The 18,324-nt window shown below is 41.5% G+C and overlaps 1 protein-coding gene across 2 annotated transcripts; it reads right to left on the bottom strand.

Annotated features, from left to right (window-relative positions):
- Positions 1–2,591: 2,591 nt before the first annotated feature.
- On the bottom strand, positions 2,592–13,828 carry arrdc2 (arrestin domain containing 2). 2 transcript variants are annotated; one of them, XM_070909031.1, is made up of 8 exons: positions 13,800–13,828; positions 12,651–12,905; positions 5,893–6,110; positions 5,687–5,789; positions 5,327–5,583; positions 5,056–5,218; positions 4,306–4,466; positions 2,592–4,014 (listed from the first exon to the last, which is right to left on the bottom strand). In XM_070909031.1, exons 2-8 carry the CDS (start codon positions 12,901–12,903, stop codon positions 3,961–3,963), a joined length of 1,209 nt encoding a protein of 402 aa, XP_070765132.1. In that variant the 5' UTR covers positions 12,904–12,905; positions 13,800–13,828; the 3' UTR covers positions 2,592–3,960. The 2 variants fall into 2 exon arrangements, with proteins under 2 accessions (XP_070765132.1, XP_070765131.1); XM_070909030.1 differs by lacking the exons at positions 12,651–12,905; positions 13,800–13,828 and adding an exon at positions 7,829–8,211.
- Positions 13,829–18,324: the final 4,496 nt, after the last annotated feature.

Below are 18,324 nucleotides of genomic sequence, written 5' to 3'. Positions count from 1 at the left end.
GCACTGTTTAGATGAATATAGACAAACAAAATATTTGAGCTATAATTTAACACACCAAACTGGACGGGCAGGTTTGACAACAGTAGAAACCAAAGTTACAACACTTAAAAGGTTAAATGACTCACTCTGACCAACTCAGAGCATCAATTAAAAGCATCATACAAACAACAAGGATTACAGGAACACGGTAGATGTTGCAGGATGTTACATCTGTCATCACGTCTATTTCCTGGGTGGAAGAGTCATAAAGCAGTTCATAAAAAGCACACAGGGTCTCTGTAGGTCACTGCAGGGAACATTGGGGCGGACTCAGGGTGTCAGACACCTGGATGTTCACTTTTACTTCAGTCAAACAAATACAGAAATTTGTTGGTTAATGTTACAGGATGCAAGTTTAACCTTATTGAAGGGTATTTTTGCAATTTTGCTTTACATTCACCAAAGGGCAGAACGCCTTGATTTCATATTTAAAAGCCTCTAATTCTTCCTACACTCTAAATCTAGTCTATGTCCAGTTGATGAACACTGAGATTAAGTACATCTGAGGGGTAAAACAACTGAAATGAATCCTTAAAAGGCCGCAGTGAAGCTTTAAATGTTTATGATTCTCTGTCTGTGTATACAGTAATGATTAAGGGGTTGAACCACTTCATTTAAGGCTCTAATGTTGTAAAAAGGAAAGCTGAGGTGTTCAGAGAATTTCAGGAACATCATGTTCATGTTTACCCGTGCGTATTATGGGATAGTAAAGACATTTTAACATGTTTTTAGGCTTTTAGTGTTTGGGTTTGATATTTGTTTACCACTTACAACTGTAATTCTGCTTTATCATTTTTATTGATAAATTGATACACCATGTCTGGTGTTGGTATTGACAGTCTGAAATCTAAACTTTTCGCAATTTTGTACCAAATCTTGTCAAGTAATGATCAAATTATATCTAATGACTAACAGTACACTAGAAATATGCTTTGTGGAACATGATTCTAGCTCAGTTTCTACTTGGTGTAAAGACTTCATTAACATTTAAAAGATCGGATTCTGCACTTGTGACAGGTTTTGTCTGTTTATTTCTACTTGATGAGAAGGAAATTGAAAGCTGTGACTTTAGTGGGTTGGGATCTCTAGCTCAAGAAGACCATCCCTCAGAGTGTGCAGCTTCAAGCCTTCCTCCCTGCTGAGGTGTCTGTCCTTGAAGCATGTGTAAGGAAGTGCTGAGTGCTCATGTGTACCAGCTGAAAGCTGAGACCAGACTGTGTTCACTGAGTCTGAGCCAGAGGCCATGCTTCCTGTTTTTAATGTATGATTAATAATTAAAGATGCGAATATGCCACTTCCTCTTCATCCTCTTTTTTTGTGTCCAGCTTCTTTGATCGTGGCAGCGGTGACATGACAGCACACTGCAACTCCTCAAAATCCTAATTAAGTACTGAAAGACACCTGTCAGGTGTCAATGCTCAATATGCTTGTGTACACTGGTTTATTAACACCTCTGTAAATGCTGCTGTGACTGACCTCTGAGCGTCCTGTGGTGAGAGATACAATTCTATCATTTGTTTTGATTAAGATGAAGGCTGCACCAAATGCTTAATTTCATTATTGACTTTTCTATTAAGAATTCTCTTAATTCATTGTTTGGTCGATAAAACTGCTTGTTTTGTCAGATCTACCAAAGATACTCAGTTTATAATGATATGAATCAGATGAACATCCAAACCTCACATTGAAACAGCTGGAACCACATCGTCTCTGGTATTCTGGCTTAATAAATGACTTAAATGTTCAACTGATTATCAAAATAGTTTTTGATCAACTAATCAATTACTCGACTAATTGTTTTAGCACTAAAAATATTTCCAAACATTATTTAGTTTCATTTGAAAGTAATTCTGGCAAAATCAACACCAACACGAAGATACTAAAGACAACTCTTACTCTCTTCTACATCGTCCTTTTACGGGTGTAAAAGCTTCTCACTGAAATGCTCGTCCTTCCTCAGCACTGCACTGAACATCTCCCTGTCCTTCTACTTCCAGACGATTCAGTGATTCAGCTTGGCCTTCAGCCATGTTTATAACTTTGTGTAACACTGTATAACTCTGAGCTGCTTGTTTGTTCCTGTGTTACGTGTTTACATGTGGCAGAAAAAAATAACTGGTTCCCTTGTTGAATATTCATATAAACAAAGTACAAACTGTACAAGAGGACACCAGATGAGATCCATATGTCAGCTGAAATGAATGTGACAGATGATTCAGTGGTGAGAAGAAGAAATAACTTTTGACTCCTCTGGTTTTTTCTAAGGAGCCGCAAAAGCACAAAGAAAAACCGGATTGCACAAGTGCACAATATTAGAGCTGTCACAGGCCAAACTTAAATCTGTAATTATCGTTTTGATCCACTGAGTGTAGCTTGTTTCTCCAATGAACTCTGCCCTTGGCACTGATATAGTTTTGACTCACACACTGCTGCACATGCTGTACCATTTCACTGGCACGCAACATGCTAAACAGAGGCCCTCTACTATTTCCCTAACAAAGTGTACAGCTGACATACCAGTCAAGGTTTGAAGGAAACACTGAGGACAAACATCGATTTAAGCTTCTTTTTTTTATTAGAAAAGACAATTACAAAACTTTGGCAAGATTGTGAATCAACAATTGTATAAAAATACATTCGTTTTTTTCAGTGTGTGCTACCGAAGTGGCACAGCTGACCCTGAAGACTTCTTTCACACTCCTAACAGTTTTTTGGAAGTTGAGGAGAAAACTTAATCCTCGAGTCAGTTTTTGGAATGTTCTTTGTCCATACATTTCAGTGGCATCGCCAGCTTGAGGCCTGACTTTTAACGCTGAGCAGTGTTTTCTGGTTGAGCTCCACAAAGCGCCCCACAGCACCGAGGCATCTGGCTCCCATCAAAAAGCTTCAAGCCACATGGCTCAGAGGTCTCCGTCTCCTCCTCCTCCTCCTCCTTTTGTTTAGCAGCTGGGAGAGCTAATCTATGAGCCTCATGCAGCTTTATACACAAACTGCTCATCCTATTTAATCACTGTGCTAAAATCAACAACCACAGCTATCTGACACTTAAGTGCCTTGCATTTACACTTCGCCTGGAATTCCTCCACACAATTCAACTGTTTTTGTTCTTTCAGTATACAATCAGCTCTAATGAGAGAACGACTCCCTGAAACTCTCATGCAATCTTCAACGGCAAATAATTACGGCATACATATTTTTCCCTTTTACATATTGTGACCTGTATGTATAAAATACATCCGCTTACTTGACTTGTCTGCTCCACCATCACACCTTCAGATATAGTATGTGCTTAAGTAACAGTAGAAATCATCACAGCCACACAATGCATAGTAATGTAGGTTGTTAAAATCTACTGCGTTGCCAGGACAAGGGGAGCTGAAGGAAAGTGAAGACAATAATTGCACTTCTCTCTTTACGCCACTCAAAGATGACAATGTGCGTCTAAACATATGTCAACTTATCAAGAGCGCTTTTTTTTTTTTCAAACATTTGAACACCAGGTGCAACTCCAACTCTCCACCTGACAAATGTCAAGTGATCTTTCCCCCCTTCAATATGTCCCAAAATTCGCTTCACATGAGGGAATCGTTGATTGGGAGGTATTTGTAGCTCGCTTTGCCAGGAGCCAAAGGTCACTCGCGGAGGACAGGAACTGACGTGGAGAAGTGACTTTCCTCGACAAACAGAACAGGAAAGCGTCCACATTACTTCATGGACTTGGAAACGTCATGGCGGTCCCTCCACTGACATCCAGTTCCTGTGAGCTCCGTCTCCTGACCTCTCCGTGGCCCTCCAGTCCCTCTCCACGACACTTGGTGGGACCAGGTGCCATTTATCAGAGAGAAGTAATCCAGGAGAAGACAAATCTCTTGATTTGTTTCATTAATTTAAGTCGCTTGACGCTCAGGCGGGGCTCATGGTTCAACACGTCATGCAGCGAGGTCTCATGTTGATGGGCTGAGGGTTGGGGTCAATCTGTAGGCAGGAAATGGAAATAAAGACACATAAGATGAAGGTTAAGTAAGCAGATAATTCAATCTTACTTCAGGCAAAACACTCAGCGCTATGATACATTCAGCCTACACCCACTGATTTGTTTTCATGTAGTTACTGTTATAAAAATCAACTGTGTTTCCAAGAGTTTCCTTGGCAGTCTGAGGATGTTTTAAAATCCATCTACACACAAAATAATTCTCTCTAAGCCTTTATATGTGCCAGTCAAACTAAATAAACAGTGGGTGTTGTTTCCAGCATTTGGTGACTCACCTCGCTGTACACTGGTGGAGGTCGGAAGCGAAACTCTTGGACAAAAGCCATGAGGGGGCGCTCCAGGATCCCACTCAGGTCTTCGGTGGGTTGCGGGACCGCCGCGCTGTTGCGCTGCTCGGCCTCCTCCTCTGTCACCACGGAGCTGTAATCTGGAGGAGCTGCAGGGAGAGAGGCAGGATTAGTCCACTGGTCTGACTCAACAGAACAGGTCCAAACACTAAGCTGCTGAGTCATCACTGCAGTTAAAACTCTTAAAAAACCCCACATAACATTTACTGCCTTTTGCACTAACAAACACTGATTTGATCCAACATGAATTTCTGCTGAATCGAAGCCTTTGTTTGTTTATATGTGTTGGCGTCTGACCCACTGATATTTTGGCAGACAGCGATTATAAAAATAAAAAAGGGAACAGGCCCACAAACTGACAAGTGTGACAGTTTCTCTTTTTCCACTTTATGAAAAAAATCCAAAAGCCTCTGTAACCTGTTTATCAGTGTGAGGACTGTTTTCTTCATTCGCTTGTTTGGCTATTTTGCTGGTCGTATGAATCAAGCTCACTGATGATAAAAATTGTGAAAAAGACAATAATGAGTCTGTAGTGCTGTCATGTGTTTAGAAAAAAATCAAGAAAAAGACTGTGGCAGATGTTCCTGCCTTGTTTGTGTCATAAAAATAAATTGTGTCCCTGTGCACATCTAGACCTACTCATCTCTGTCAGTCACTGCAGCATTAAAGGACACTTACGCTCAGGCTGCTCGGGGATGGCCATGCGCAGCCACTCCAGGTTGACGCTGTACTGGCTGCTGACGCTGGAGGTCCGGCTGCCGAAGGGATGGAGGGGGATGGTGCCTATGACCAGCGGCAGCTCTAGACACAGCTTGGATGTCCCAGGAACATCAACACAAACCTGGTGGGAGGAAAAGAGGAGCACTTTTAGTGACATCTTTGCAAAGTGAGGATAGGGACTGCAGCATTTGAATTCCTAAGACATAAAGCAGCTGTTGACTGAGCTCACCTTGAGCATGTACTCCACTTTGATGATGCGGCACTTCAGGATGGAGGGACCCACAGGTGGTATCTTGATGGCGCGACCGTGCCACGTCTCCCTGCTTCTGGCACCCACAATATCACCGCACAGCGTGCCCACCACCGAGCGCTTCTGCTTTATGGTGCCTCGGGCGATGAACGTCTGTGTCTGAGTGATGTAGGCTTTGGGCACGACTGATCTGGAGGTAGAGTTGTCGAACTCTGCAAAGACAGGTATCACCTCACCTGGGGAAAGAGGGAATGTATGTTAGAAATTGCAGACACTTCTGAACTGGCCTACAAAGACTGAAACTTTTAGGAGGAGTTGTTATAGGTGCCAGACCCTCACCTGGTGTGTAGCCTTTGCGGTCGATCTTTGCAGTTACAGACACCTGACCAAAGTTGCGGTACCAGGCCCGTGCCATCTTGTCCTTCGTTCCAGCCTGTGGCGCCTGGGAATGATGAAACCAAATGAGCCCAGTGCCTCAAAACACCCAGAAAATCATGAAGTGTGTGATGACACAATCATGCGGGAGAGAGGGCTGAGATGCTCACCAGTAAGGCCGGTGTGTTGATGTCGATGGGCTCGATGACTGTAAACTCCTTCTTGATCTTCTTGACGGTGGCCCACGGCCTGTGTAGCTTAACTTTGACCCAGTAACGAATGCTGCCGTGTTTCCCCTCAAAGGAGGTGACCAGCGTCTCCTCAGGCAGCTGGAAGCTGAATGGAAATTCATGTCTGCCGGCAGAAAGGACGGTCGCTTCACCATTATCTGAGCAGAGGAGAAAAAAAGGGAAAAAATTTTAAAGTTTTGTTTGTTTTTGTTTTGTACATTTGATTTCAAAAAGTACAGGATAGTCAGTGTAACTTCAATTCCTAGATGACCAGTTTCGATTCAGCACAATGACATAACAATTAATCTTTATAGTGATCGATTATATGATTCTAGTGTAAAGTGGTTCATACACCACCAAGAATGAATGGCAGCAAACGACTTCTGAAGAAGAAGGAAAAGAAGTCCTGAGAAAACTATGCTAAACCTGCACAACTTTAAAAACAAGCAAACACCAGTGCTCTTTAGAAATGCCCATAAAGTTGACTTGGTGAGAGAGTAAGAACAGATCTTTTAAGCATGACTCTGAAATAGAAATCTCTCTGTCTTTCCCTGCAATCACATGGCTTCGATGCTTGCTCAGAGGGGCGGTTCCTTCTCCATTGTGCTGACAGAGAACATGTTTTCCTCAAGCTGTATTATACAGCCCGTCTCAACTGCTCTGTTTTTTTCTCCCTGCACAGGTCCAGGAACACGTGTTTGCGTTTAACAGACTCGATGTGTTTTGTGTGCCTTTGTTAGCTGGAAGCTCCAACTTGATTTAAATAACAATACTGTCACTGTCAAATCCTCTTAAGGGGTCAAGTAGGTTGTTATGAGCTTTCTGCTGTGTGTTTTTGTGCACACCAGCAAAAAACCTTCAAACATCACTTCAACATTATATGACTTTTTGTTTTATCTTGTTGTTTGCAAACAGGTTTTTATAAAATACAATACAGCTTGGAGCTCAAGCAGTGAGACTGAACGCTGCAGGGGAAATTGTCGAAGCCCTGGCTGTGAATATCCTGTCTACACTTTAAACCAAAACAACTCTGCGCCCAATGAATGAAGACAGAAACCTGAGGCTCTCCCACATCACTGTGGAGAAAAACAACCCAGGAATTTCTTCGAATGAGGAAAAGGCTGATGTCAGATATCTTTCAACAGATGTTTTCACAATGAGAAAGGAGTGCAAAGACAGCTGTTGCAGCAAGTTGTGCTCTCTTCCTATACAGTTGGGAGGGGGGGGGGGGGGGGTTATACTTATATACCGAGTTATGACCAGCAACAAACCTTCTCATGTGGCAATTTGAAGAAATAACCAAACAACCCTAACCACAAAAATGCTTTTGTCAATGAATGTCTGGATCTCCAATAGTTGTTTTGTCCATTTTCTGAATCTGGATGTTCAGTTGTACTTCTTCAAGGAAGTATCCAACAACCAAGTAAACATCTCTCGAAAGGATCCTAATAAAATCATATGTTAAGTTTGACTTGTTTCATTCACATATTATTAGATGATTCAGTCCACTTTGCAGCTACAGTAGCAACAGGTTTATAAATCAAGTCAAGAACAACAAAACGTCTGATGTGAGGAAAACAACAGCTCACACAAACAAGTTGCAGCTGGACTTTACTAGATATTAATACAACCACAAAAAGCAGGACTATGTTCATGATCCGTGTAACTCGCACACTAAATCATGTAAACAACACTACTCCCAGTTTGCAGATAAACAACTAGCCCAGTGTCCCCAGACAAATTCGCTTGGCGTTTGCTCAATGAGAGGACGCTGGTTTTGCTGTTTTGATCCACAACTAGCTGACAGTTTCACAAGTTTAGTCAGGGTGCACCCTCTGGGGTCTCCCCCATCACCGAGCCTGCAGAGCGGACTGACCTGCCTGCAGCAGCACCTCTCTCCGGTTCAGGTACTCCACCTCGTCGCTGTAGTTCTGGGTGTATGCGGTGCTGGACCCGGCGGACCGGGACTCGGTCCAGTGCACTTTAGCGAATCCTTCGGCGTGGAGCTTCAGGGACTCCACACGACTCTCCCCGGACAAGTCCAACACCACCCGGCCGGACACCACGTCCGAGCTGCTGAACACCGGAGGACAGTCCACCTCCGGAGAGTCGAAGACGATGGCAAACTTTTTCAACTTGTCGAAAATCATTTTTGCAGGTTGTGCGAGTCCTCTCAACAGCGAGTGATTCCTTCACTGCTGCCCCGCAGTCTTCAAAGTGTGCTGAAGTGGATCTTCAGGTGTCTTTTGCTCACTTGTTTAAAGCTCAAACTGTTGGGTACTTTCGGTCTGCAGCACTATTTGCAGGCTGAGAAAGTGGGCGGGGCTTGTGCATTTATTATGTAAGGCGTCGGGAGAGGGTTGAAGGCTGGTGCTGCCTTCAGGTGCTCCTCTTTAGTACCGACTTGTCAGTGCAGCCGTTGTCAATGAGACATTTGGCTACTTTATTCGGTCAAAATCATCAACAAATCTTATCAGGAAAATTTCAAACGGTGAACAGCGGTTGTGTGGGAGTTTTCAGGTTTACAACAAACACTGCAGCACCTGTTTCCAATAATAAACACAGTTGTTTTCAAACACAAAACCAGACCTCACATCTAGGTTTGAGGCCATAACTGTTACAACTGTTGTTTTGTTTTACGCATAATTTCACCAGGCCAAAAGTGTACGTTTTACTTAATTTACTGATCAACCTTCCTGCATATTTACAGGTTGTCCTCTTGGTGTAGCTACAAAAACACCAGAACAAATCTAGACAAAGGCTGAGAACAAAACCCCCTTGTGATGCAAACATTTACAAACATGCCAACCACTATTAAGGTAAAACAACAAAAAAAAAACATAATGTTTACGATCACAAAGTTTCACAACAGACAAACACGTGTCATGTAAAATTCCAATTTCCTCAATCCAATTTACAATCTAGTCAGGGCACTTGTGGACAGCTCTTTTCACAACCCATATGTCCGGACCAAGCCTGAAAGCAGCATAATAAACATGCAGACTGGGTGTGGAGGCAGCAGTGAGGAAAACATGGCCTGGTGATGATTGATGGTTACAGGTTCTTAGAAGAAGAAAACAGGCTTACTGAGCATGCCTCCGTCTGGCAGAGATCCGCCCTGCACAGCTCAGAGGGAAATAGTTTCACTCTGGACCAAAGCTGTTTACTTCACTTCTTCCATGTCGCTTTGAACATACTGTTACACAGCCTGGGACTCCCCACACAGGGAAAACACACAGCTCTGCACAAAAGCATGCAACTTAAGCCACCAAATCTCCAAATGAAAAACAACTGGTCATTCTACCCTCGATGATAAAGGGATACCACACAAGAAAACTATAAGTCTCTGAATAAAGACAACTTGTGCAACAACTAAATCACTTGCATGAATCATAGCACCCATGCAGCCTTTTCTTAACACATCAAATTCACTTCAAACATTTGCAAACAAAGCCAATTCTGAGCAGAATTGAATTTTTTCTTCCAAACTCTGCTGCAATCAATACACGAAACAAACACTACTTCATTTCTAAGCTGGGCTCCTCTTTTCATTCAATTCAAAAGCCCTCCGACAAAAATCAAGTCGGCTCTGAGAAAAACAAAGTTGTTTACTCCTTTGTTCCCTGGGACGACTTGTTAGCTCTCCAGTGCCACCAACTGGCAATGTGCAGGGAGTGTGCACAGCTGCAGGACTACCAGGATGCTTCTAGTCAGCCCGAACTGGACTGGAGATGTGTGTGAAAAGCTGTAAGACTCTAAGTAGATGGTGCTCACAGAATAATATAGTACCATTACCTCTGGAGGGCTTTGTGACAGAGTCTCTCCTCAGTGTTATTTTACTCCTTGCAGGTTAGTATGAAGGTAGGAAGTTTCCCTGCATGTTTCCTTCAGTACAATCAGTAAATTTGTCAAAGAAAGGTAGATAGTCCCAACTAGCAGGAGAGCTCTGTCATATTTGGGAGATCAGTGGTCCAGTTTGCATCAATTTGTCAGTTTTTGCTTAAAATCTATTCAGGAAGCTGTGGCCTGCAGTGAAATACAGCCCAGCATGCCACCTGCTGGTGACCAGGAGCAGCAGCCTGGCTCTACCAGAGTTCCCTGCCTCAGACCTGATAAGACCAACATGTGGTTCTCCGCACTGATAAACGCTCCCCCTGTGCAGATGACTCAGTATGATCACCCCAATCATGGCTGAAAACATGTTTTACCCTGCTGCAGACAAAAGTAAACATATTTATCCACGTGAGTTTGTCTTTGTTTACCCAAAGAGCACGCAACATTGTAAAACAATTATGTACATTGAAGCCCTGCATACTTTATAGCCCTTTCAAAATACGTGTAATTCTTCAGTGGTGTTTGCAAGAGAAACAAACCTAAAACACTCAACAACAACCAAACTCTCCACTGAAAGTGGGCTGACTCTCAGATAAAACAATCACTCACAAAAAGAAATGTTTATGGAAAACTAAAAGATAAATGAGCTGAAAATGACACCATATTGTAAAATGAATGGAGATATTTACAGGCTGTGTGGTGGAGGAGGGCGGGGTTGAGGGGAGCCACGTGTTGTTTTCCTGGTTGCCATGGTGACGCAGGCTGCATTTTTTTTAAAAACAGACCCCCACCCCTTCCTCCTTCCTTCCTTTCTCCTCTGTCTATCACTTTCTCCTCATTTCCTGTCCCAAGTAAATAGAAGCTAACACAACATCCTCCTTATATTTAGAACTTTTCCCAATTGCTTGTATGCGCAAACTTATGTACTAGGTCAATAAGAGTGATTCTGTTTCTGAAAGGATTTGAGGCATTTTGCAAAAACAATTAGCATTGTAATTTCCTGGAAAGATTCTGCAGATAACATCGGTCTGTACAGAATGTCGGCCTAAGAAACATTGAAACAACATACTGACAGCACCTCTACTGCTACAGAAAACAAAACTGCATGTAATTTGTTAGAAGAGTCAGATGTATGTATCAGTCATATGGATATTCTGGGTGAGGGGTGAAGATGAAGGGGTGAATACTCTAACCTCCATTCATGTAAAATCTGTAAAAACATTGTATTCTTTCATAACAACAGATGCATATCTATATACCATTTGTTTTGACTATTTTTACATGGTTTTATTTGACTTAATGCCTTTTATTATTCATCTTTATCCTCAGTTTTGTTACTTTTTACATTTAAATTTAAAGATCTTAGAATAGCTGTACTATGTCTTATCATCAGAGTAATTTGGACATTTGGGCATTTTCCATGGCTTTATGGAATTGGAATTATGGAAACCAGTATTTGGTAGCCATCTGTAGTGAAAGCTGCATTCAGCAAACCAGCATTATTGTGGCTCCCAGACAAAGGAAACAGTCGGAAAACTGCATTATTGAGAAATCTCCTTTGTGGTGACGTCAAGTCACATATATATATATATAGGCTTGATATTAATATAATATTATATTATATTGCTGTGTAACAACAGTGTATACACGATGCAGCTGTTGCAGCAGCAAATGACCTGAAAATAACATTCTACATTCAGTTACTTTGCACCTTGTCTGGCAACAACAATTCAGCACTTATCTCAGACTCTGCATCTCAAGTCCATTCATATTTACCTGTCCAACCAGACTGGGGAGTCAGACCAAATATACTGTTTACAGAGCATCTAATGAACCATTAACTCCTGTCTACAGTTTATTTACTCAGCTACTATGGCCTATATCCTGTCTGATTTTAAGCTGCCTGGTGCCTTCCACACCAGGGGAATTTCACACATTACAGCGTTATGTCCTCTACAACACAGCACTCAGTAAACATTGTTGTGTTTATTTGGACTCAGCACTAATGGATTTGTGTTTAATGTTAGGATTATGTTATCTGGCAGATGTATCTGGACGAGCCAGTGTCGACTTCTCTCCTGGGTTTCCATGCAACACATTGGGCCCTGGTGGCTTCATTTTGCAAACTGCAGCGACTACAAGACACAGTGGCGATCAGCTGGCACATGACAGAGCAAATCAGCAGTTTTTACACCACATTATTCAGACTGGAGGGAGAACTGTTTCATCCACCAGGTGCAATATGTGCTGAAATACAGTTACAATGTATATCACAGCAAGCTACAAGCGATGGATGATTTCTTACAAGAACAGTATACTGATACAATAGGGGACAAAAGAAAATACCAAAACTACAACAAGGTAAGCACAAATGATATAAATGCCCCCATTTGTATAAAAGAGAAGGCACTGTTCTGTATTTTCAAATAGTTGTGGTCAGCTGTCTATTTCTAGTCACCTTTGTTCTACCATAACATCACAACTGAACTCTTTGACCAGTCCTGTTTGCCTCTCTTCCCTGAACAAGCACTATTAAAATGCATTTATTTAGCTAAATTATAACTACCACGGTCTATGTTGAAAAATTAATGACATTTTACTTGCAAGATGTTATATGGAGATTTTATTAATCATTTTGTATTTCAATAACAAAACCATGAAAACAAATCAAATTGTACATTTACAATGGAAAGACACTCTGCTAGTTGGTTAATTGTTAGATGCAACCAGCTGCAGCTGAACCTGGGTTTTACTTGTGGTTATTCTACAGCCAGTCTGATAAATAAACACAATAAATATAAATAAACACACTGAATATTGACCGTCCAGGGGACTCAACACTATGTGCAGCTTTCACCACTGACCTCGGATCATATGCTGTCTCTTCCTGAAGTATGTGATCTTGGAGGTGTAGTCGTTATAGATGGAGTTCATGCCGCGGTTCTCCAGCCAGTGTGCTGTGGCCACCCCTCTTCCCTGCACCTTCATGGAGTGCACTCTGGTGTCCCTCCGGAGCTCCAGGACCACCTGGCCGGTCACCACCTCACCTCCAGTGAACGCTGCATCAGCCGGACCATCCAGCTCCAGCTTGAAAGACTTTATGGAGCTCAACGTCATTCCTACGAATGAAGACAGTTAAACAGTAAATAAAAACACACTATTTGACAAGGCTGAGGGCTAAACACTAACAAATAGGCCTGCCCATCGTGTAGGAATGTTAGAAGTGTGTGTAGAACTGGTTTTCATGTGCTGTGAAAACCACACTGCAAATAGTCAGCTGGAGGCATACATTATTTAAGTTTCTGTGGACACCAGGGGACCCCATAACAAGCAAAATACACATGCAAAGTGATGTATTCACATTTTAAATAATATTATGCAATGCTTTTAGACTGGTGCTAACATGCACTTTCCATTAAACAGAACATATTAGCTATTTACTTTAAGGGATCTTAATATTAGGGTGGGGCTAGGTGGTTCTGCTTAGGGTCCCAGATGTGCCAGGGCCAACCCTGCCAGTAGCCACTGCTGTGTAGTCAGTTTTTGTTTTTAAACACGTTTTAGAAATGTTTAATAACATATTATGATCGTATCTTATCTTGAACACAACTAAACAAAGTGGTTACTAAATAATTATGTATACTAACCTTTTTTGTTTAACTTTAATATGCATACAAATGTTTCCATTAGAACAATACACAAACAAATAAAACCATTATTCTCTCTTCACTCTTCACAAATTCTGTATCAGTGGTGTGAATATTTGGTCTGCTCATACACATATAAAGCAAAGATAACAGCAAATAACTGAAATTATTCTTTCAGTCAACAATATGTAAGAAATATTGCTAAAACACCTAAATGTCATGATTCTTACACCAGGACAAACAGTTCTGTTACAACAGTAGGCGGTGTTTATTGTCAGTCTAACAATATTTGTATTTTCCGTTCTGCGGCCGGTGCGTGTTTAGCGTTGTGAATGTTGAACTGACGTTTAAAAGTGTCAAACTCACCGGCCGGACAGGAGTAACGGAGCGGTCCTCTCAAAGGCGAAGTGACCAGCAGCAAAACTGTGACTTCTCTCCGACTGGACGATGAATGGAGGCCCACCCTTTATACACGGTGGCGGGTTTAGACGCCCAGAAACACAGCAACTCTCTGTTTTCCACCAATGATAAAAAGCACATGCGAGTCACGCCCGCCCACTTTAAAGCGGGGGAGGAAGGGGGCGCGGGGACTGACAGTACGTCAAGTGACGCAGAATTTCAAGTTGATTTTCCGGTTATACCTTTCAAATTTAAACCGTGTATACCGTGTTTCCCCCCTCCGTTTTTTATCGTTTACGTTTAAATATCGTCTTTTGTACAGTCTGTGATAAATATGTGTGTGAGCAGAATCTTTTTCAAAAAAGTGCGCTATTGAGGTAAGACGATATCGATAATACGGATATAAACAAGCATAAAATACTTGAATTAGACCGTTGACTCGAATTTTGTTGTTGAGCTGAGACTTTTATTTCGAAGGCAGTGTGTCTGTTTCCGTTGAAACGGTCCCTGCCCAGAGCCATGTAGTATTTTCTCCTTCTTCTTTACTATAAATATCACAGATATACAGTCTATGAGAAATATACAAAGAAAAAGAACATGCAAGTAGTGATGAGCTAAAAACAGTATTTCACCAAATAGAACAAAAAAACATGAAAAAAGGAAAGGTAAGTCAACAACAATGAAAACCGAAAAAAGTTATGTAAAATACATTTTAGTAGAGAATTTATTATAGAAGTGGTTTCTGTGTTTGGGTTTTTTGAGTCATGTGACTAAGTATGTGTATGAAATGATCACATCCCCTAAGCAGTAGTTTTTTTTATTTTTTAGGAGTTTACCAATTAATAATACAATTACATATGAGGAATAAATCTAATCACTGGAGAATATAGTAAGAGATAAACTTCCTTTGTGGCATTTCTTGTGGAGGTAATACCACTATAATATCCTACAGTGCGCTTATAGTTAATCACTCTGCTGAGACATTTGCATGAATCATGCTCAAATGTCTATAACAGTATCGTTCAAATTAGCAAAGTCATAGCTGTGATCCAGAAGCTTGTCCTTGAGCAGGACGTACCTGATAACTCATTAATGTAGATGGTTTTTAAATGACCAGGTGCACAAAAAAGGCTATGGATTGTGTATATTTTTATGAATGTTTCATACTGAAATTAACATTTCTGGCTGAATATTAACCTGTATTTGGCATGTCTCTCAGCACCACAGACAGGCAAAATCAAACAAGAGCTGTCCAGTCTATTCTGGAGCTGAATTTAGTATTAAACCATGTTCTTGCACCTGCACCCCTTGGACCTGAACCTGGGCTTATTGGTCAGCTAACATTCCAGCCCATACCTGGACTGCTGCCTTTTCACCAGGTTGATGAACTCCAGATTTAGTTTATTTACATCTGCTCGCCTGCCAACTTTTTTTTATCTGCAGAACCTGCATCTCAGGGTCAAGGCTGTGTTATTGCTACAACATAGATTGTTTTTACAGAGGTTTGTGGTCGATCATGCTTGAAGGAGGGGGTGAGAATCTTTCTGCTAACCTTCTTCTTAGCAGTTAGCGTTGACAGTGTAAACAGGGTGGAAGTAGGACGGTCAGGGCAAGGGCTGCTTCCCTCCGTGGCCTAAATATGACAGACAACGCTAAGGTTCATGTTTGAGCCACCTAACTACCAAAGCTGCACTTGCACACTGCTTCAACATTTCACACTCTGATGCACCCTGTGCTGATCTGGGTAAACATTTATTTATTCATCAGCCAAGTAAGATTTTGAGCATTCTTATGCAGTTCATTTAAAAACTCATGACACAGAGGGATGATGTGACAGAGTTGCTTTAGTTGGGTGCATGCTTGAAATTTAAAGGAATTGTAGCTCTAATGAGTTGGAAGACTGACGATCAGTGTTAAAGAATAGAACAACATTGCACCCCTTTTCTTGAGGTTGTTGAGAAGAATTCTGGGAAATGTCGGAAACATTTAACTAAATCAGGAGTTCAAGGAATTCACAACATGTCATTTTTTCATTACACACAAAATGCTTTGTGTGAACACAGTCTCATTTAAGTCACCCTTTTAAGGCAGGGCTCAATGCTTTTAGAAATCTGTTTAATTCCAGTGAAAGTCACAAATTTGTATATCCATTTTACTCCTGTTTTCACACTTTTCAGTTGATTTTGGGGGTCTAGATGCCCTAGAACCAGTTACAAGAAGAAGCTAAATGTCACCAATAGTATGATTTCTTTGCATAATTTGGAAGATTTCATGGTGAGACAATATATTGAACTGCCTTTTGAGCACAATTTGGTCTTTGTAGAATTAAATTATGTCTGACCTTCAGTGTTAAGCTGTATATTATTTGTTAGTGTTTAATTGTCTTTACATCTTTACAGCAACTGAACTGTACTTTGAAAAGTGCAATTCTGATCCAACTGTCATTACTACTAAGTGACAAAATTCTTAGCAACATTTTCAGAAACACAAACTATAAAATCAGGAGGGGGAAAAAAATCCAGAGCAAGTCAAATATGTGGAATATACTGCATGTTTGAAACATGCCCATACAAGTGTCAACAAAACTGTTCTTGACTCTTGATTTATCGATCATTTATCAGGAGCTGGGCGAGAACACAAGAGGAAGTGACCAGGTCGTGTTTCTCAGTCACTGCATGACAAAATGAGTGACTGACTGGCTGCAGCTAGGACGCTGCAAGACCAAAGGTTTGGCGGTGTACTCTTCACTGTGGGTGGTGCTGAAGTGCTGATGGGCCAGTGGAAACCTGATGTTGGTCTATGATTAAAAGAAAGAGATGCAGACAGTATCATATTATTACATAATATTGTGCTGCGAAAAATAGAAACACACACACTCAGGAGCATCAAACATACAACTTTCTAATTACTAAAACTGCTGCTGGTGCTGGTCCTACTCTTTCTACTGCTGATGCTACCACAATTACTACTGTTTTTACTACTACTACCAATACTTTCACCATATTATTATTTGCTACCATTATGATAACAACCCAATACCACTGCTGCTACTGCTGTTACCATTAAATTACACAGGTGAGTGGCAACATTTTGGATTTATCTCTCACCCTCTGCTGTGACAAACTGTCTGTCCGTCTGCAGGTCTTCAAAGGGAGGTAATCAGTCTTGGTGGTACTGAGGTTCAGCCCATGTTCTGACAAACAGATTAAACACATTTAATGTCTACATGCACCTCCCTTTAAATACACAAACACGACCTATCCATCACCTGTTCCACTCAGTATGTTGCTTGGCGGCTGGATGACTGGTCTAGCTCGCTCTCCATCCTGTTTGCTGTAGTGTTCTTCGGCTGTGGTTGTGTAGTACAGGCCAGACAGGCGGGGTGGGCTAAACTGTACATGGCTTTTGGTGATCAGGTCATGCCCGGACACATGCTCTGGATGCTCTGTGTGGTTCAGCTACAGGGAGGAACATAGTCATAGCATGATCAATTATGACACAGTATAGGATCTTTTAACATAACAAACTCCATCCAAATCAACTCCAAAGTCTATAGGAACATACATATGTGCAAAGGTCACAACTTAACCTAAAGTGGAAAATGTTGAAATGATTTATGCAACATTATGTACCAGTAATGTTATAAATACAAAAACATGAACAAAGTAAAAGGTCTATTATCTCACATCAGAGAAGGAGATTCTGTTGGTGGTGGCAGACATCCTCTCTTTGTTGCGCCTCCTATCAGTGTCCCCCTTGGGTAAGGAACTGGAATTTTGGTTCCTTCTTGTCAGAACAACTGGACCTCCTGGGAAATAAGCCAAATAGATTCAAGTATTAGATCTGAATTATCAGTTGCATGAATGAAAACTTAAGGCAAAAACCTGTCTGGACATTAACACAGGAAACACTCACCCAGCTTGTGGTAACTGAAGGCTTCTCTGGATGTGCATGACCATGAGTCCTTGGAGAAATGTCCAAGGTTGAGCTTCAGACGCTCTTTCACCACAGGTGGCCTGTATCAAAAACACAAACTCAACACCAGATAATCTGAGCTTTCAAAAAGTGACAAATAATAATTCTGAAATTTAATATTTTAGACCACTTTGAAATTTTGATTTGAGTCAATCAAATGTCAGTTTTTTCATCCAAGACACTTTAAACTTTAAACCTCCTGACACCCCACGTCAAAACACGCAGTGAAACCAAGAGAGGTCCAACACATGTGAAAAGAGATCTGAAGGGTGACACCAGGCTCTTCAGCCATGGTTTCCTCTATTGTTTGATGCCTCTTTGTATAAGATGTAAACTGAGTCACGTGGCAAGAGTTTTTCCAGCAAAGCAGAAAAGCTGCAGACCTGCAGACCGTGGGCCGGCTGAATGACGCAGCGTGAGTTGTCCCTCTTTCTGCAATCTTCACAGGATCACCCATAGCCACTGAGGAGGTGTGCTTAAGAAAGACATCATAAAAACGGTCACAGTCACGGTTTTG

The sequence above is a fragment of the Enoplosus armatus genome, chromosome 7 (assembly GCF_043641665.1).
Source record: "Enoplosus armatus isolate fEnoArm2 chromosome 7, fEnoArm2.hap1, whole genome shotgun sequence".
Lineage (NCBI taxonomy): Eukaryota > Metazoa > Chordata > Actinopteri > Centrarchiformes > Enoplosidae > Enoplosus > Enoplosus armatus.
This window is presented reverse-complemented; position numbering and strand designations above follow the sequence as displayed.

What these genes read in the sequence shown, in the direction of transcription:
- arrdc2 (XM_070909030.1), bottom strand. Translation starts at nt 8,102, where the DNA reads ATGATTTTCGACAAGTTGAAAAAGTTTGCCATCGTCTTCGACTCTCCG. An exon ending in TCAACACACCGGCCTTACTG is followed by an intron (nt 5,790 to 5,892) that starts GTGAGCATCTCA and finishes CATCATTCCCAG; the next exon opens with GCGCCACAGGCTGGAACGAA. An exon ending in AAGTGGAGTACATGCTCAAG is followed by an intron (nt 5,219 to 5,326) that starts GTGAGCTCAGTC and finishes TCCTCCCACCAG; the next exon opens with GTTTGTGTTGATGTTCCTGG.